This window comes from Hyaena hyaena, unplaced genomic scaffold (genome assembly GCF_003009895.1).
Source record: "Hyaena hyaena isolate Hyena2069 unplaced genomic scaffold, ASM300989v1 scaffold_1891, whole genome shotgun sequence".
Taxonomy (NCBI): domain Eukaryota; kingdom Metazoa; phylum Chordata; class Mammalia; order Carnivora; family Hyaenidae; genus Hyaena; species Hyaena hyaena.
In genome coordinates this window covers 30,687-51,365 of record NW_024082524.1, presented here as the reverse complement: position 1 = coordinate 51,365, position 20,679 = coordinate 30,687, and the positions used below count along the sequence as shown (strand labels likewise).

Here is a 20,679-nt window from a genome sequence, read left to right as displayed (position 1 = left end):
CATCACTTCCATCTCTGGCTCTGTCTTCACATTGCTTCTGTCTATGCATCTTTTCCTTTTCTTATAAGGACACTTGTCATTGGATTTAGGAGCTAGTAGGAAATCCAGCAGGATCTCATCTCCAGAACCTTAATTACATCTGTAAAGGCCCTTTTTGCAAATAAAGCCACATCCACAAGTTCTGGGTAGACATACCTTTTGGGGAGTCACCATTCAACCTACTGTAAAGGCCTTCTAAAATAAGACAAAAACAAAGAGACTCATAAATTTGACTTAATTAAAATAAAAACTATATGAAAAGAAAACACCATAAAAATTCAATCAGACAAACTACATATAGGAAACCCAGTACAATATCTCTTTTACATTTCTTTTTTTAAAAAAGCTAAAATGCAGAATACCTATATTTTTTAAATTCCTGTAAGTCAATAAGAAAAACAGCCCAATAGAGAAATGACTAAGCACACCAATAGTAACCAGAAGAAATAAACTATCTAAACATAATAAAATATAAATAAAATTAAACATAAAAAGATGCTCAGTGACATTAGTTCTCAGGTATATGAAACTTAAAGTAAGATACCATTTTGTGCCCATTAGACTGCTCAGAATCAAAGTCAACTAATATCAAGTACTGGTAAGAATGGGGAAAGTGGAGACTCCTATACTATAAGTTGGTACAGATAATTTAAATTGATGTTTGGGGAGTGCTTGGCTGACTCAGTTGGTTAAGCATCTGACTCTTGGTTTCAGCTCAGGTCATGATCTTGACGTTTGTGGGTTCAAGCATTGCATCAGGCTCTGTACTGACAGCTCAGAGCCTGGAGCCTGCTTCAGATTCTGTGTCTCACTCTCTCTCTCTCTACCCCTCTCCTCTCCTGTTCTCTCTCTCTCTCTCTCACTGACTCTCACTCTCTTTCTCTCTCTCAAAAATGAACATTTAAAAATAAATAAATAAAACGGCTTTTTGGTTATTTCAAAAATTTAAATGCCTATTTCCAAAACACCTGTATGCATTCACAAGAAGACATATATGTATATTCCCTGAAGTACTGTATTCAAGAATTCAAACCTGGAAACTAACTGTGTAAATGCTCATCAATATGCCTACATAAACCATGATGCATGACAACATGACTAGATCTCCATGACATAACTTTGGATGAATAGGGCAATCTGCACAACAGTAGGTTGAGTATAATATTGCTTATATTCAAAGAATACACAGAAAACAACAAAATCTTATATGCATTTCTACATATACATGTTAATCCATAGGAAAGATAGAAACTAATCTGACAACAGTGGTTGCCTTTTGGAAGAGAGATAGAGGAATCTGTGATTATGGGTGATAAACACAAGGAACTTTAACCTTATCTGCAATGTTTTAACTTTTTAAATGAAGAATGTGTTTATATATTACTTATACAATATTATTAAAAATTTCAAGAGAGTTAATGGGAAATGATGGAAAGGAGATAGGGTATGGACTTTTTCTATCAAGAAATTTAATAGTAAAAGATTTATTATTAATTAATAATAAGAGAATAGCTAAGCAAACTGGAGGACATGTACTATAGGAAGGATTAGTGCCTGCATTAACATAAAATGTAAACCATGGAAATATTTATAAAGTGTGAAGGCTTAAAAATTTTGGATTTTGGAAGATTAGTACAATGAAAGCTTCCAGGTAATATAAGGGACCAACAATAAAATATTCCTAGGAAGTTGGAAATAAAATTTTTAAATGTTTATTTATTTTGAAAGGGAGAGACGGAGAGTGGAAGAGAGCACAGGCAGGGGAAGGGCAGAGAGAGAGGGAGACAGAATCCCAAGCAGGACCTGCACTGTCAGCATAGAGCCCAATGCGAGTCTCGATCTCATGAACCATGAGTCAGATGCTTAGCCAACTGAGGCCTCAGGTACTCCAGGAAATAAAATTTTATTTGAGAGTTAAATTATAAAATTAATACACATTGAATCAAATGGAGGAATCACCTTCAAGAAACATAATGGCTTCAAGAGTGGTAAGTCTTGGCTATAACTTGATTGATAACTTTGACATATCTAAACAATGTGTTATTGAGCCATGGAAGCATAGAAAAAGGGGAGTCAGTGAAGCCAACACAGAGCAGACCTGATAATTACTTAGTCTTCCTGTGCCCTAGTTTCTCCATCTCTATGATGGGATTAATAATAGTACTTACTTCATATAGCTATTATATAATACAAAATAGCACTTGGAAAAGAGTATGGCATATACATTATTTAAGGGAAGGAATCTGGTGATGAGGCCAAAATAAACGGTCACAGTTCCATTTCTCATTCCGGTTTTCATACATCAGTCTCATAAGGTAATCAGCATGAGTCAGCCTCCTGAGTCTGACCAGTTCTGGGACACTGAGGAGATCAAGTTTCAAAGACTGAGTGACTGAATACCCAGCCTGCACTGAGGTTGAAAGCACCAAGGTAATGCCATCGAGTAAGGCCTCTTGTTAGCCAGCCTGTCAGTTACCTTTCTTGGTGACACCCCACCTTTGGTATTCCTAATCTATTTATACTTCTAAATAATTTAGGGTGGGGTAGGCCCCATGCAGAAGAACTAAAACAAACAAACAAACAGAAAATTACACTAAATTATTAATAGGTGGTTGTGTGTGTGAAGGACTTATGGGTGATTTGCTTTACTTTTCTATACTTTTCAAGTTTTCTTTGGTGAGCACCTATTATTTCAGTATTCTTTAAAACGTTTTTTTTATTTATTTCTGAGAGAGAGAGAGAGCGAGCGTGAGCAGGGGAGGGTCAGAGAGAGAGGGAGATACAGAATCTGAAGCAGACTCCAGGCTCTGAGCTAGCTGTCAGCACAGAGCCCGACGCGGGGCTCGAACCCACGAACTGTAAGATCATGACCTGAGCCGAAGTCGGACGCTCAACCGACTGAGCCACCCGGGCGCCCCTATTTCAGTATCTTTAAAAAGATTTTTAAATGAAGAAAAAGAGAGGGAAGGGGCTTGAAGGGGAGAAACACAGAGACAAGGCTTCTTAGGCTATAGGCTGAAAGGAAGATGTCAGGGATTGGGGGCAGTGCAGGGAGGGTCAAGCACTCTTTCCGCCAAAATGAAGTAGCTTTCCCTGGAAAGACTTTTTCTCCCTCTGAGCACTTGGGCCTTGAAGTGGCTTGTTATTTGCCAGTCCTGGCATTTGCGTAGCTAGTGACGACTGCAATGGAAACTATTTGCTTGAGAATAATACTAAGTGTACCACTTCCCCTAACTGTATCACCGACTGGCTGTTGAAACTGAAAGTTCCAGGTCTGAGTTCTTGAGCATTTTCTCATTCTTCATCATTAACATTAACAAATATTTGCTAATTACCTCCGTCTGCCGGACTTGAGGTTAACTTGGACAGAGGTGAGGGGGTGTTGAAACGGAGGGAAGTTACGAGGGAATACACTAAATTTAGAGAAATAAAAATATAAATGAAAATGAATTTAGAGAAATAAAAAGATAAATGACACTGAAAAATCATTGTAGTCTGGGGTAGCTAGGGAAGGCTTCAAATCACAGATTCTCCGGGTTGGATTTGAAAGGTCAATCAGTCTAACTCTCTTACCCTGAGAGTTAGAGAGCAGTTTGGTCCTTAAGCCGAACTTTGAAAAGCGAGTGCAGGCTTTGCATAAGCAGAGATCAAACATTGGGGTTGAGGGCAGCAAACGGAGGGAGTAATAGCCCCAGGGGGGCCACCCAGCGGGGTGCGGGCTGATTACCCTGTGGCAAACGGTCAGGGTTACCTGCAGGCTTCTTTTCTATTTTCCCTTTAGCCCCTTTATTTTCAGCTGAGTCTTTAGTGCCTCAGCCTCGTGACCTACATGCGCAGGAGGAAGCCTTCCAAGGCAGTTACACAAGCTCCTCTAGTTCCTCTCTGGCCAAGGCGGTCCTGTGGCACTGCTCTCTCCCAGCGCGCCCCGCCCCCCTCCTTCCCGGGCCTGGCTTTTCACCAGTTGCTAAGGAATAAAGTACCTTAGGGAGTTCTTCTTTGTTTGGTTTGGGTCAAAGTGAGGAGTTCAAGCTGTTCTTTTAGTCAAAAGTACAAAATACAATAAAACCCTAGAGATTCCGATTCTTTAGACCCTTAACGCCAGTGTGCGTCTTGCCTCTTAGGTCAGAAGTTCCCATCGGTTCCCAAAACCAGGCTGGCAGAATAAACAGCCTCCTCAATATCCTGTGTGCACGGCAAGTGTAGAACACTTAAATAGTGATGGGAAGCGTTTCGAAAATAAACCTCTGAAAGCATATTGCCTACGGTGACACATTCTTGACCGCGGAACGCGCGGGGGTGCTGGGGCCCCCGCACGGGCGGGGCGGATGAGGCGAACTCATAGGACTTAGCGCGCAGCTGCCAGGACCCGCGCCGCCCGCCCCGCCTCCAGCTAGCGTCTCCCGCAAGGTGGAGGCGACGCAGCTGCCGGTGACCTGCTGCCGCCCGCCGCGCTGGAGGCTCTGGGCCGCGGCCGCCTCCGGGGATCGGGTGGGCGATGGGGGAGGCTAGACGGGAGTAAGGGTGAAAGCGAGTGGCGCCGGGGGAGCTGCGGCGGGGCTCTAGACCACGGGCGTCTCGGGCACTTGCTGGCGTGTGTTGGGGTTCCAAAGGCCTCTGGCGCGTGGACTGCCGGCTCCAGGCCTGAGCGGTGGGAGGGCTCTGCTGGGGCCTGGCATTTGGCCTTCCCCCCTCGCCCGGGAGGGTGGAGCTGCATTGGAGCCTCCTAACTTGGAGGACCGAGGGCCCCTGTAGCACTCAGGCAGTTTCTCTTGAGGGGATTGGAAACGTGGCGCGATGAGGAGCCGAAGTAACTCTGGGGTCCGACTGGATGGCTACGCTCGGCTTGTGCATCAGACCATCCTGTGCCATCAGGTAAGTGAAGGGGTGCCTGTAATCACCGAGGGTGTGCAGTGTGATGGCCTAGACAGGGACTGCTGGGTGACACCCACCCCTGGTGTGTGTGAGTTTGTGTGTGTGTGTGTAGAAGTTTCTCTCGCACCTTAGCTGGGGAAGCCGTAGAGAACGCTGAAGAAAAGATGGGTGTTGGGCCAAGAACAGAACTAGCATCAAGCACCTTTAGCCGTGAGCCCTGAGCCTTGGCTTCTAAGCGTTCCCCCTCCCTCCATCCCTGAAGCCACAGTGGGGTGTCAGGGGCACAGCTGAAAAATGTGTTGAAGCTTGTTTATTGACACCTCCCTCCCTTGCCTCAGGTTTGGGGGTCATCTTCTTGCCCTCCAGCCAAAGAAACGAAGTAGGGGAACATTTAGCCATCTTAAGACTAGACCGTTATGAAGATTTGAGATACCTTGTATACACTGTTAATTATATATTTTTTTCTAGTCCTATAATGCTGGGTTTTCATTGATAGTTTATTCTTTCTAACTGGAAAGTTAAAACAGTGCCTCTCTTTTAACAGAGGCATCAGCCGGCATTTCCACCTTATCCAAGATAGCATTTGCTTGCACTTGGTCAGAAGAGGTTACAAAACTAAAGAGTGGTGAAGTAGAAGAAAGACCAAAGTCCCTCAGTAACCCATTTGATAGATTTGGTCTCCTCATGTTAACACCTTATAGTTACCTGCCTGTCCTATTTTTCTTGGTCTTGCAGAATCCAGTGACTGGCTTGCTTCCAGCCAGCTATGATCAGAAAGATGCCTGGGTCCGAGATAATGTATACAGTATCTTGGCTGTGTGGGGTTTGGGCCTGGCCTATCGGAAGAATGCAGACCGGGATGAGGACAAGGCAAAGGCCTATGAACTGGAGCAGGTACTCAGAATAAATATACAAAGCGATCTGGAGCTGTGTGTGGTAGTAGGGCTGGGAGGTGGAATGGGGAGCGGGGATTTAAGGAAATGTAGCTCAAAGGAGCTAAAAGAACCATATTTTGCCTTTCTCCCTCTTTATTCACCGTCTTGAAATTACATTCCAGAAAGCTTTCCTGTATTGTACTGATTGTGTGTGTGTGTGTGTGTGTGTGTGTGTGTGTGTGTGTGTACTGGAAACTTGAAACTTGCTGATTCAGGGGGAGAGGGCACAGTCTGTTCTGTTATAATGGAAAAGCCTCTCATGGGATCTTTGCTGAAATTTATAATCCTCTTTCTAAGGAAAGGTATTTTGCAGTCTCCAGCATATTTATTCTCATTGAGAAGAATGTTCAGGGCATGTTATCTATCATTTTACTTCATTTTTGAAAATTATAGGTGATATTTGTTTGTTGTTGTTTCTTTTGCAAATGGTTATTTAAATTATGGTTAGTTAACATACAGTGCAATATTGATTTCAGGAGTAGAATTCAGTGATTCATCACTTACATATAGCACCCAGTGCTCATCAATGGGTGATAACTGTATGAGGGTAACTGACAAAAATTAGGAGACCTTCACAACTAGATACAAGTAAATACTTTATTTGTCGAATTTTATACCTATGAGCACTGTTTCAGAGCCTGTCCCTCTCCCTTAGCAAAATAAGGTCAGAATCAGCAGATGCCTTTAAGCCAACTTTTAAGGGCCTTCCTGTCAGTAAAGTAGCACCCTTTATAGAACTGTTTAGACAGAGGGTGCTCTGTTCTCTTGAATAACCAAGAAAGTGATATTCTGGGCTACATGGGTCTCTTAATGTTGTGATACTCTGCTGTCAATTGTAAGGTACATGTGAATTATTTTCCACTAGTGGAGAAGATTCTACACTAGCCATCTGCTCAAATGGTATCTCTCAGACTTAGGTAATCTGAACTCTAGTCTTCATCTGTAAATCAGAATATTGAGACTTGGTTATTTTTTTTTTTTTGAGAGAGAGCACAAGCGGGGGGGAGGGGGGCAGAGAGAGAGAGGGACAGAGGATCTGAAGCAGGCTTTCCTCTGACAGCAGCAGTGAGCCCCATGTGGGGCTTAAACTCTGGAATCGCTAGATCATGACCTGAGGTGAAGTCAGATGCTCAACCAACTGAGCCACCCAGGTGCCCCAAGACTTGGCTATTTTTTAGCGGCATCAACATGTTGCAGGGTTGCAGTCCTTGGCAATAGGGAAGTTTCACCATTTTGTCCTCTGCAACAGTAAGCATTCCTTCAAGCCACTTATTGGGAGGGACTTAAGTCCATCAGAAAAAAATTGTTGGAGTTTTTGCTCTCACTCAGGAAGTACAGATCAGTATTTTTATGGCTTATAAAAATAATACATAACCATTGTAAGAATTTGGAAAATATGGAGGAGTATTTTAAAAAATCCTGTAATTCTGTTCCTCCCTCCACCCCTGAAATTCTGCATCCTACTATAATGTTTGGCTGTTTTGAGCTCAGTATTTTGTTTGTTTTGCTAGATATTAAATTCAGTGGAATGATATCCAAGATTCCATACCTAGTACAATTTGACCATTTTTTTTCAAAACTGTTAGAAGAAATCTGTTGTCTCCTTATTGACTAATCATTCTACAAAGTTAAAATTTTTCCTTCTGTAGTCCGGGAAGAAAGAATTTAACAGAAGAAGGGGGAAAATTTAAGGAAACACTGAGTTGTTTTCTTTAAAATTTTAATGTTTCATTAAATAATTTTTAACAGAACCCCAAAATATTTTCCATAATACCTCATTAATAACATTGAAGCATCTTCAGAAAAGGAACATTTCTCTGGGAATCCTAAAATTTCTGTGAACTTGCATTGTGAATTAAAACAGATTTTATTATTAGGTCTCATTAACTTTTCTCAAACCTGACTCAGTTAATTCAGACCAGGGGTCAGAAAATCATCTCTGTGAAGGGCCAGATAGTAAATATTTTTGGCATTGTGGATCATGTATGATCTCTGCCCAACTACTCAGCACTTAAGTTGTTGCACAAAAGCAGCCAGAGATAAGCTGTATTTACAAAACAGGTGGTGAGCTACATTTGTCCCTAATTTACTCTGACTGTACATTGGAATCATTTGGGAAGCTTTTAAGAAATACCTTTACTTGACCCCACCCTAGAACAATTTAGATAAATCTCTGGAAGTGGAGCCCTGGGGCATTAATTTTTTTAGTCTTTTTATTTATTTATTTATTTAAATTCAAGTTAGTTAACATACAGTGCAGTCTTGGATTCAGGAGTAGAACCCAGTGATTCATTTCTTACATATGACACACAGTGCTCATCCCAAAAAATGCCCTCCTTAATGCCCATCACCCATTTAGCCCTTCCCCCTACCTACCTCCCCTCCAGCAGCCCTCAGTTTTAAAAAACTGATTCTAAAGTGCAACTAGGGATAATAACTACTGATTTACGGCCAGTAAATGAGTATAGATTAAATTCAGTAAATCCAGATATGAAATTCCCACCTACTGTCAACTTTCCATTACTGTGTGGATTTTCCTAAACCGATTGTTAATAATTTTTACTCTTCCTTCCAACTCTCACATTGGTTTCTCTCTGCGAAATAATGTCAGAGAACTAAAGAGAATTAGGAGACAAGGGTTTAGGTGATTATTCTATCTTAGAGTGAGAATATAATTATGCACATAGATGTTTTTACAAATGCCCTTTCCTCTTAGTCACATGGATAAAGACACACACCCATAAAAATGAATAGGCACACAAATAGAGATAGCTCTTTGGATGCCTCCAGTTCTGCTTCTTCCTCAGTTTTTGTTCTCTTTGTGTAGTCTCTTACCTTTTTGCATGAGTTTAACTATTACCTTTATATGAATGACTTCCAGAACTTCATCTTTAGCTCTGGTCTCACTTCAGTTTCAAACCCTTATTTTCATTGTCTTCTGCTCAGTAGTACCTACATATCCTATGTCTTCTTAAACTCAGGGTGTCTGAAGCTCCATGTTCCCTACCAAAAACAAACAGAAGAGATTACCAGGTCACCTGGGTGGCTCAGTCAGTTAAGCATCTGATTCTTGGTTTAGGCTCAGGTCATGATCTCACGAGTCCCGTGTGATCGAGCCCTGCATGGGGCTCTGCACTGACAAGGCGGAACCTACTTGGGGTTCTCTCTCTCCTCTCTCTCTGCCTCTCCCCCGATCACTCTCTCTCTCAAAATAAATAATTTAAAAAAAAGAGATTACCAAACAATAGCAACTCTGCAGACATCCCTTATTCTCTTATTGGTGTCCTCATTCTACCAGTCACCTGAGCAACATTATTTAGAGAATTTCCCAAAGTGTATTGCATGGAACATTAGGTCAACTAAACTTGGATATGTGTATGTGTTAAACAATAGATCTCTTTACTCCATTATTTCTCTGAGCCTTTGATGTACTAATGTGCGTTTGGAATGTAAAGTGAGGGTGGGGTTTACAGCCTTTCCAGAATTTCTTGGACTAGTGTTCTATAAAACAGTGTTTGAAAAGTGCTGCCATTAGGGTGATTTCTGACTTGCCCTTCTACCTTTTGATACATGCAGACCAAAGTCTGTTGATTCGTATAATTTTTTTTTAATCCGTCTCTTCCTTTCTGTTCCCTTCTGCCTCAACCATAGTCTAAACCTTGATCACAACATCACAACACTGTTATGAAAAACACATTTTAATTATATCATTTGCATTCTCAGCAATGTTTCTGTGGCTCATTTCCCTACAAGTAAAATCCATATGTTTTGATTGATAGACAAGACTCTCTAGGGCTTGGTCCTAGCCTGCTTTTTCAAAATTGTATCATTTTGGTGTTTTGCATTATCCACTCCCAGTTCTAATCAAATTGGTGTCTTCAGTATTCCTCTAAAAACAGTCCCTTAATAAAAATACCTGACAATTGTGTAAATACTTTTTATTGTACCATGTATTTTCCCATAGTTATTAGTATGTTATTCTCACAACACCCTGTGAATTAGGTATTATCTTCCCCATTTATAAGTGAAGGGATTGAAGCTTGGAGATGAAGCTGGAATTTGGTGGTGCAGTGAATACAACCTGGATCTCATGACTTCAGATTAAGTCTTTTTGAATTTTTCCTCCATGGAAGCCATGGACATTCTTACCTCCAAATATATTGACAAATTGTTTCTTCCACCCATGATGCCTGTTTTCTTCCAATCTGAACTGATACTCTCCATTCAAGGCCCAGCACCAGTCTCACTTTTTCTGTGGTTTCTGTCCTCATAAAACCATTCAGTTTTACAATGATCACTTCCTTCTCAGGTCTACTTTCTTGAAACTTCTAGATCACTTACTCAACATGTTCAGTTTTTCATTTAGCAGACTTTGTGTAATGGACATGTGCCAGGCCCTGTACTAGATATAAAAAAAAATAGGACAAAATGTTTATATTTAGCTCTCAACTTCTTATTTAAAAATTTTTTAATTTATAAAAAGTTATAAGAATAGTAAAATGAGCATATTTGCATATACTCTTTATCTAGATTCACTATATTGTTAATATTTTGTCTTCTTTACATCCTCCCTCTCTCAAAATGCATGCATGCGTGCACACACATGCACACACCTATGATTTTTTTGATGAGCCATTTAGGAATTACTTGCAAACATGGAATATATAGTTTTAAAAATAAAGCCTACTCAGTCCATTGACTTAAACATTTATTTCTAAACCTGGTCTCTGTCCCTTTTTCTTAAGAAGTTCATAGTCTAATGAGGGATACAGATATATAGACAAATAGTTAAATAATACATTAGGACAGATATTGTAGCTACTATATTTATAGGAGATACAGTACAAAGTTCTGTGGGACACAGAGGCAGGAATGTCTGTCTTTATCTTGAACAAAGCAAGGAAGGATTCACAGAGAATTTAGATTTTAAGGGATAACTAGTAGTTGTTAGATAGACTATGTTTGTAGCTTAGGTTTTTTTTTTTTTTAATGTATGTGTTCTGTCTCCCTTATGTTCCACAAAGCCTGATAGAGTGTTTTGCATACTTTACATGCCCAACAAACATCTGATTGTACATATACCTGAAGAGAGAGAGATTAATACTTACATAGAAATAGTTGCACATAGTTATATATTCTTATTTAGTCAATTTACAAATACAGTAAAACCTTGGTTTGCAAGAATAACTTGTTCCAGAAACATGCTTTTAATCCAAAGCACTTGTATATTAAAGCAAATTTCCCCATAAAAAATAATGAAAACTCAGATGATTCATTCTACAACCCAAAAAATATTCATATAAATATGATTATAATACTGTAATATCATACAAAATAATAAAGAAAATATAAAATATAAAGAAAAAATAAATTAACCTGCACTTACCTTTGAAAACCTTCGTGGCTGGTATGAGGGAGACGAGAGAGGAGGGTTGTTATGGATATGGATAGGATGACTTTCACTATCACTAATGGAATCACTGCTATCTATTGGCTCAATGGAATCTTTTTCGTTTTGTGCAACTTCAACAAGGAACCTATCTAATGACACTTGATTTTGCCTCCTTTTGAGGATTTCACAGAAATGTGACATTGCATTGATGATCACCCACAATCCCAGAGTGAGAGGGAGAGGAAGAGGGAGAAGGAGAGGGAGGAGGAGAGCAAGAGTGAGAGCGAGAGTGAGAGCAAGAGTGAGAAAGAGAGAGAACCATTGGCTCAGTTGTGATTACGTGACATTTGGTGTCACATACTACTTGTATTGCAAGACATCACTGGTTTATCAAGATGAGATTTGTTAGGGATCATTGTTCATCTTGTGGAACACTCACAGAACTCAAAATCCACAGTTTTACTGTATATAGATCCATGTCCTCAAAAAGAGTAGGTAAGAAGAGGGTGTCATTTGATGAGGTTAGAAGCTCTAGTGTGTGAATAAACATGTCTAATTAATGCTAACTACATCACTGAAACCGAAAATGGCCAGTTTAGAGGAACACAAAGTACAAATACCTCCCCTCATTCCTACCTCCCCATATTTTCTATTAATTGTATCCTGGCTTGGAAGTTGGAATTTGAGGACAGAAATGACAGTCAATGACCGTTCCAGGAAGACCCAAGTGGAATCAGGAATTCTCCACGGGATCCATGATTCCCAGGTTTGCTGTTTAAATTAAAGAAAATGTAGACAGCGGTAGCAAGGCTTGATGGTCAAGAAAGTTGAAAGACTGTGATAGAAACCTGTGAGGATGTGGTGACATGTAGAAGATAGTTCAGATGCTTTCTGTAACAGGGTATATTAAAAGGATGGTCTCTTTCATTAGGGTCAAAGTAATGATAGAGATTTTCTTATAGGGGTAAGAAGCCAGTTTTATTAGTTCATAATAAATGCTTCATGCTTTAAAAGATGAGGAGATCTGGGGCACCCGAGTGGCTCAGTCAGTTAAGCATCTGACTGTATTTCAGCTCAGGTCATGATTTCATAGTCATGAGATTGAGCCTCTCATCAGGCTCTGCTGGGCGTGAAGCCTGGTTGGGATTCTCTCTCTCTGCCCCTCCCCTGCTCTCAAAATGAATAAATAAACATTAAAAAAGAAGTAAATTTTTAAAAAATAAAAGGTGATGAGATCATATACTGCCTGATTGTACACATGCACATATATATGTATATATAATTTTTTAATTTTTAAATGTTTTTATTTATAATTGAGAGACAGAGCATGAGCATGGGAGTGGCAGAGAGAGGGAGACACAGAATCTGAAGGAGGCTCCAGGTTCTGAGCTGTCAACACAGAGCCCAACACAGGGCTCGAACTTACAAACCGCAAGATCATGACCTGAGCTGAAGTTGGACACTTAACCAACTGAGCCACCCAGGCACCCTTTTAATTTCTTACCTTGATCTGTAAGGGGAGGGTACCATTTATAGACAGCAATTAGTTAACAAAGGGAACTCTCCCAAGGATAATACTTTTTACTCTTTCTCAATAAAAGACTGCATAAAGAGTTGGAGCATAACTTAACAGGTACTTATCCATACCATGCCTATTGCTCATAGTCCCACTTCAGTGTTTTGAAAGAATAACAGAATGCTGTGGCTTCTAAGTAGATTAATTTTCAGAGATGTCCTGAAGCCACCTCTGTGCTAGCATTCCCTGGAGTAACCTAGTTATATTTCTTTTGGACTGTGAAACAGAAAGCTTAAAGAAATGGAGAAGCCATGTATTTGTGGGTCCATTTCTGGGTTCTCTAATCTATTCCATTGATCTGTGTATCTATTTTTGTGCCAATACCATACTGCCTTGATGAGTACAGCTTTGGTTTTCTTTTTCAACATGACTTTGGCTATTCAGGATCTTTTCTGGTTCCATACACATTTTAGGATTGTTTGTTCTAGCTCTGTGAAGAATGCTGGTGGTATTTTGATAGGGATTACATTAAATCTGTAGATTGCTTTGGGTAGCATAGACATTTTAACAATATTTGTTCTTCCAATCCATGAGAATGGACTGTTTTTCCATTTTATTTTGTGTCATCTTCAATGTCTTTCATAAGCTTTCTATAGTTTTCAGTGTACAGATCTTTTACCGCTTTGGTTAGGTATGTTAACTAACTTGAATTTAAATTAAAAAAATAAAAAATAAAAATGAAAAAAGAAATGGAGAAGCTGTTTGACGCTATGTTTTCTAAAACATTGCCTACCCATGCTACTGTCGATGGGCTCTACTAGTGTCATGTAGTATAACTAATATAGTATAGTATATATATAATAGTATATAGTATAGTATATTATTATAATAAAATATAATTATTATTACTATATTATATCATACTAACCAGTACAGTATATATAGATTGTGATCAGAATTTTGGAATGTTATGATTGGAAAGCTAATTAATTTAGAAACTGCAACCCTAGGAGTACCCTGGGTGGCTCAGTCAGTTAAGCATCTGACTCTTGATTCCAGCTCAGACCAAGATCTCACAGTTCATGAGTTCAAGCCCCACATTGCGCTCCGTGCTGAGAGCATGGAGCCTGCTTGTAGTTCTGTCTCCCTCTCTCTCTTTGCCTCTCCCCTGCTCACTATCTAACTCTCTCTCAAAAATAAAGAAACATTAAAAAAAAAGAAACTGCCAAGCCCTAGTAAGAGAAAGAGTGATGACTGGAGACTTAAGAAGACTGGCTTTTTTTTTCTTTCATGTAAATGAGGTTGAGTTACACTAACAGATCCCCTTTCTACTTATTCTGAGTTGAAATTCATTTACTCTTTAGGGAAAATGTACAGATAAATATTTCTGTGAACTCCTGAAGGTAAGTCGGGGCTACTTTAGAAAAAATAAAAGTGATGCTGTTGGCTTTTCTAGGCCCTAGGAACTATTTTAGAATACCCTCATAGCTTTAGGAGTTTAGAGCTGACTTGCCTCTTTTCTCTGGGTGGAATGTCCTCTAATAGGATGGTTGGCTTGGTTTTACATAAGCCTGTTGGAGCTGGGATACTTTTTTTTTACTTGAGGGAGGCAGCAACTGCAGCTTTTGATTCCACTTTTAGCTGCAATTTAGCTCTTCTGTGTACCTATAAAGTAAATGCCATGTAAATAGGAGCCCAGGATAGGGTTACTCGTTTTCAAAAGGTCATGTACCAACTGCAATTGCTGAGTAAGTGTTCCTGCATCTAGGGATGTTTATAACAGTCTTGTTTCCATTTATTTCTGCAGAGTGTAGTGAAGCTGATGAGGGGACTGCTGCAGTGCATGATCCGACAGGTATGGCATCGGTACCAGCTCCCTCAGGAATAGAAGCACATTGTAATACTGTCTCTACCCTTTAGGGAATATTTGCATTGTATATTATTTCAACTTCCCCAAAAGCGGACACTAAGTTTAGAAAATTTGTAGTTCGAGGAGTGAACTGTCACCTGTGGTCTCACCACCCAGTTACCACTAGCATGTTTCATTTCAGTCTGTTTCTCCCCTCTACAAATGGCTCTTTACTATACTTCATCACTGCTGTACATGCAATTCTGGACATTGAGTAAAGAGGACACAGGCCTCCAAGCCCTCATTTGAAACCCTTGGTTCCAGATAAATTTTAGAATTCAGACGTTTTCAGATTTTTCAGTCCAGTGCATGTGCTATATATTATGTTATGCTCTCAGAAGGTCCAGAACAGTATTGGATTATCAAAAATGTTAATTTCTCTGTAGCAAGCATTTCCATACTGAGTGGAACAAATAAAAACTACAAATAGCCCCCATGTCAATCTCAGTCAGGTGTTGCTACCAAATGAATTTTGGTACAAAAGTTAGAGGAAAAACCTCTTGACAGTATTGTAGATTTTAGGATTGGAGATAAGTTCCTAGGATTTATATCTCCTTGCACTAATTTGCATTTTCCTGACCTTGAATGAAGCTGGGCATCCTTTTTTTTTTTAAATAGTTTATAGTCAAGTTGGTTTCCATATAACACCCAGTGCTCATCCCCACAAGTGCCCTCCTCCATGGAAGCTGGGCATCCTTCCCAGTATTAATTGGAAATTTGCATTTTCTCTTTTAATTGCCTATTAGATCCTTTGCCTGTTTTTCAGCTATTTCTTTCTTGACTATTTGAGGAGTTCCTGTACATTATGGAAATTAATATTTTGTCACATATACTGCTAATATTTCTTAGCAGTGTGTGGTTTTTCTTTTGGATTTATGAATGTTTTTAATCAAAAATACTTTACAAAAATAGTGTTTTACTTTTATCCTACCTAGGAGATATTTACACACGTTGCACACATTGAATCTAAATTGATTTTTTTTAGCATATAGCATTTTATTTTTATTTATTTATTTTTTTACAAATAGTTTATTGTCAGATTAGTTTCCACATAACACCCAGTGCTCATCCCCACAAGTGCCCTCCTCCATGCCCATCTCCCCTCACCCCACATCCATCAGTCCTCAGTTATTGTCAGCATTCAAGAGTCTCTCATGGTTTGCCTCTCTCCCTTTCCCCCACCATTTCCCCCCTTCTTCTTCCCCTTGTTCCTCAGTTAAGTTCCTCCTAATCCTCCTATACGTGCAAACATATGATATTTGTCCTTCTCTGCCTGACTTATTTCGCTCAGCATAACACCCTCAGGGTCCATCCATGTTGCTACACATGGCCACATTTCATTGTTTCTCATTGCCATGTAGTATTCCATGGTATAGATAAACCACACTCCTCATCAGGGAAATACAAATCAAAACCACACTGAGATACCACCTGACGCCAGTCAGAGTGGCTAAAATGAGCAAATCCGAGAACTCTAGATGCTGGCGAGGATGTGGAGAAATGGGCACCCTCCTACACTGTTGGTGGGAATGTAAACTGGTACAGCCCCTCTGGAAAACAGTGTGGAGATTCCTCAGGAAAATAACAATAGAACTCCCCTATGACCCAGTAATAGCACTGCTAGGAATTTACCCAAGGGATAAACTGATTTTCTTAAGACCAAGATTACATTTTATTAGAAGAAGCAAGCAAGGTCCAGATTAATATAGTGACTATCTACCAGCACACAAGTCTAAAGTGGAAATAAAAATAAATCGGTTCCAGACTTCTGAACTTCTTTATCCATGCTCTCTCCATTGGGGTGTCTCATAGCCATCATTTCTCTTTTCCCCTTCTTTGCTACTTTTTTTTTTGTTATTTTAGATATTTGTATTTTCTACCTTACCAAATAGGTTTAAAGACACTAACTTCATGAACCATATTTAAAGGTATAATCTTTATTGTCATATATCAGATGCCCATATAATCAAATCTGTGTTTCAGGAACTAAGTTGTCCAGTTGTCCCTTACAAGGTGTTTCCTTTCTAACCTCTGGTTTCAGCTTTCTTTCATGTGTTTACTCTGTCACTCCATGTATCTATCTCCCACTCTTTTCATTACTCCTTCAAAATATATCCCCTTGTCCAAATTTCCCTCAAAACTCCTACCTCTGTTTCAGGAACAAATGCATCTTTTTTACAACTCAATTATCTCTCATTAGACTGTTTTCACTCAACCACTGGCATCTCAGTTTATGTCTACAATGTGACGAAACAGCCATCTAAAAACTAAAAGAGAGGTAATGAGCAGGAAATAGCTGGTTTTAAGTGGTATTATTTTATAATTTAATTGTTTAACTTAAAAGAAAAACAGAATCAGCAGACTTTTCTAGTTGTGGCACTGTCAGGAAAAAGAGGTTACTGCATATTTTAAATATCCACAATTGCCTGAAAACCAAATGCACTGATATATGTGAGAGTACTACAGAAGTGTGGCATATGGAATGACTTTCCTGCATAGCCTTCTTTCACTGTTCTTGTTTTCTTCAGGTGGATAAAGTAGAATCCTTCAAGTATAGTCAGAGTACCAGGGATAGCCTCCATGCCAAGTACAATACCAAAACCTGTGGCACCGTAGTGGGTGATGACCAGTGGGGACACCTGCAGTTGGATGCTACCTCCGTGTACCTGCTCTTCTTAGCACAAATGACTGCCTCAGGTTAGTACCAGGACAGAATTACCGGGAGCTGCTGCTGGTGGAGCACTGGCTCTGGCGCATGTGGCTTCTCCAAAGGTGTTGTTGACCAGAAAATAACATAGCTGTTCACATTGCTCAAAGATACACAGTGGGAAAATACTATTTTGCGAATTTTATACAGAGAAACAACTCTTTGAGGTCTAGTTAGTATGCTTTTCCATTGAAAAACAAGTCTGGGGTACAAATTAATTTTTTTAATTGAGAACTAGGAAATCTGGGGTAGATTTTCTTTAGATGGGTATTTTTATCTTTTATCAATCCTCAGATACCATGAGATGGGAAAGAAGGGCTACAGTTTATTGCTTCTAGTGTTCTTCACTGAACAGCCTACAATCAAATATTAACATAAATTGAACCACTTACTTTATATTACTCTATGTAAATATGATAAACAAGGCATCTATCTTAAGACATCTAAATTATCTTAAGGGAATTAATTTAGGAATCAGAATTCAAGTATTTATTTTTATTATTGAATAATATACCCTTTTCAGATGGTTTTGTTATTAGCATTAGATGTTTCACCTGAAAAAGGAAAATGTAATAACCAACATAATTCCCTTTTATTTCTCCTAACTTGGGGAGGACAATGAATATGATTACAGTCCATTTGTAAATTAAACAGGACCTTTCCCAGATCTTCCTGACTAAGTAAAGGTACTCAGAATACCACATTGTTGATATTCCAATTTCTTTATCTTCCTATCTGGGTATAGAGCTCCTGAGTACTAAGGGCATTCAGGGTGAGAATTGTCCCAGAATATTCTTTTTTTTTTAAATATTTTTATTTATTTCTAGGAGAGAGAGACAGCGTGAGCAGGGGAGGGTCAGAGAGAGAGGGAGATACAGACTCCGAAATGGGCTCCAGGCTCTGAGCTGGCAGTCAGCACAGAGCCCAACGTGGGGCTCGAACCCACGAACTGCGAGATCATGACCTAAGCGAAAGTCGGACGCTTAACCAACTAAGCCACCCAGGAGCCCCTGTCCCAGAATATTCTTGTTCTAATTTTTTAATTTTTAAAAATGTTTATTATTTATTTTTGAGAGAGATAGAGTGTAAGTGGGAGAAGGGCAGAGAGAGAAGGAGACACAGAATCCAAAGCAGACTCCAGGCTCCAAGCTGTCAGTGTAGAGCCCAATGCAGTGAGATCATGACCTGAGCAGAAGTCAGATGCTTAACCAACTGAGCCACCCAGGCACCAGTTTAGTGTATTTTAAATAGCACTGCCTTCTTTGGCCTTACCCAGCCCTACCTTATTGCATCTGTGTGTACCCTCTGTTCTACAAGCAGTGTTTCAGCTCTACAGGGGACAGGATGCAGAGGTCCTGAAATGTATGATGTTGCCTCAAAAGACAGGTCCCTCTCCTGTGGTTAACAGGGTTAAGATCATTCAATAAATAATTATTGCATTATTGCCTACTGTTTAATATTATGTAATACCATGTACAATGCTATGTGAGATATTTTAAAGACTGTAAATATAAATAAGAAATGGCTCCTTCAAATTTAGGTACAGATTTATTTATAGTGCAGAGTAAAAAGTAAGTTCATAAGAGCAAGGAAAATAAAATTCTTTGAAACACAGAAGAGAGGACTCAATGGCAGCATCACAGAAGAGATAGAATTTGAGCTGGGCCTTGAAAGAGCAGTTAAGATTTCAAGATATGGAGAAGACCATTTAATAGCATGAGCAAAGGGACAGGTGATAGAAATGGGGCAGTTCTGGGGGAGAGGAGGGATGGGCATGGAGGAGGACACTTGTGGGGATGAGCACTGAGTGTTATGTGGAAACTAATTTGACAATAAACTATTTGTAAAAAAAAAAAAAAAAAAGAAATGGGACAGTTCTATTCTATTCGTTAGCTGTGTCACAAGTCTGAGAGATGGACAAAAGCAGTTTCATACCCCCTACCTACTCTCAGTGTCTGCATAAGCAAGGAGACAAGATAAGGCTGTGAAGCTAATGTCCAATATTACCATCTCTTCTCTTTTTTCCTCTCTGTCCAAGAGGTTGAAGTCATTTGTTTCTACAAGAAAGACCTGGCTGCCACTGCTGCCCAGTGCTGCAGTTGCTAGTTTTGACAGACCATGCATCAGGAAGAATTTGCAGTCTGAGGATATGGATCATATAGTCCTTTGGGGTTCTTAAAGCTACAGAGTTCTCGTTCAAAACATCTGTCCATAGCTCAAAGATTTAAATGCAAAAATTGAAATTGTAGAAGTACCAGAAACATTCATGGAATAAAGCTTCTTCATAAAAGTTTATGAGAAGAAAACTATGCTGTAAACAAAGTCAGAGTTCAAACTAGGAAAAATACTTGCAACACATATGATGAGTAAAAGGATAATTTCCTTAACATTCATTGATACATCAGTAACAGAATAACCAGCAATTGAATAGAAATTGGTGAAGGACTCCACCAAGCAGTTCATAGGAAAAGAAATGCAGATGGCTTATAAACATATAAAAAGACTCAAAATCTTACCCACAATAAAAGAACTGCAAATTAAATTACAAGGAGATTTTATTTCTCATCCATTACAGTGGCAAAGATCAAAAACTTTTATTAAAGCCTGTGTTGACAAGGGTATGGGGAACAGGCAGGCAGTGCTGATTGGTAGGTAAACTGTGGAACTTCTTTGCAGAATAACTTGGTGATGATTATCAACATTTAAAATGCACATGGTGAGCAGGGGGAAGTGTACTGATATTTGCAACTTACTTTTTTAATGTTTATTTATTTTTGAGAGAGAGAGAGAGGCAGAGTGTGAGGAGGGAAGGGGCAAAGAGAGAGGGAGACACAGAACTCAAAGTGGGCTCCAGGTTCCGCACTGTCAGCACAGAGCCCGACACGGGGCTCGAACTCACAAACTGTGAGATCATGACCTGAGCTGAAGTCGGATGCTTAAGCAACTAAGCCACCCAGGCGCCCTGCAACTTATTTTGAAATGTATCAAAAATGATGGATTGATGGATGGTTGGATACATATATGTTAGGAAAATACAGTAAAATGTTAATGCATGAATCTATCTAGATGATGTGCCTATAGATGTCCATTGTAAAATTCTGTCCTTTTTTTTGTTTGTTTGAAAATGTTCATAATACAATGTTGGGAAAAAATGATATGCATAAATCTGTGAGCAATCCTTCTAAGAATTTACCTTGGGAAAGAAAAGAATTTACCTTGACATACTGGTACATGTGCATAAAGATATATATATATTCATTACAGTATTGGTTATAGTGCAACCTAAATGTTTTCAGTAGGGAACTGGTT

The 20,679-nt window shown here is 39.4% G+C and overlaps 1 protein-coding gene across 1 annotated transcript in view; it reads left to right on the top strand.

The window, feature by feature from the left end:
* Window positions 1-4,482: 4,482 nt before the first annotated feature.
* The window catches only part of LOC120226890 (phosphorylase b kinase regulatory subunit alpha, skeletal muscle isoform), a gene marked incomplete at its 3' end in the record, with an annotated part of 37,001 nt that continues 20,804 nt past the window's right edge, over window positions 4,483-20,679 (top strand). The window contains exons 1-4 of the mRNA XM_039225059.1: window positions 4,483-4,911; window positions 5,647-5,805; window positions 14,562-14,609; window positions 17,192-17,360. Of these exons, the coding sequence (XP_039080990.1) occupies window positions 4,834-4,911; window positions 5,647-5,805; window positions 14,562-14,609; window positions 17,192-17,360 (454 nt within the window). The remainder of the gene's footprint in view (window positions 4,912-5,646; window positions 5,806-14,561; window positions 14,610-17,191; window positions 17,361-20,679) is intronic.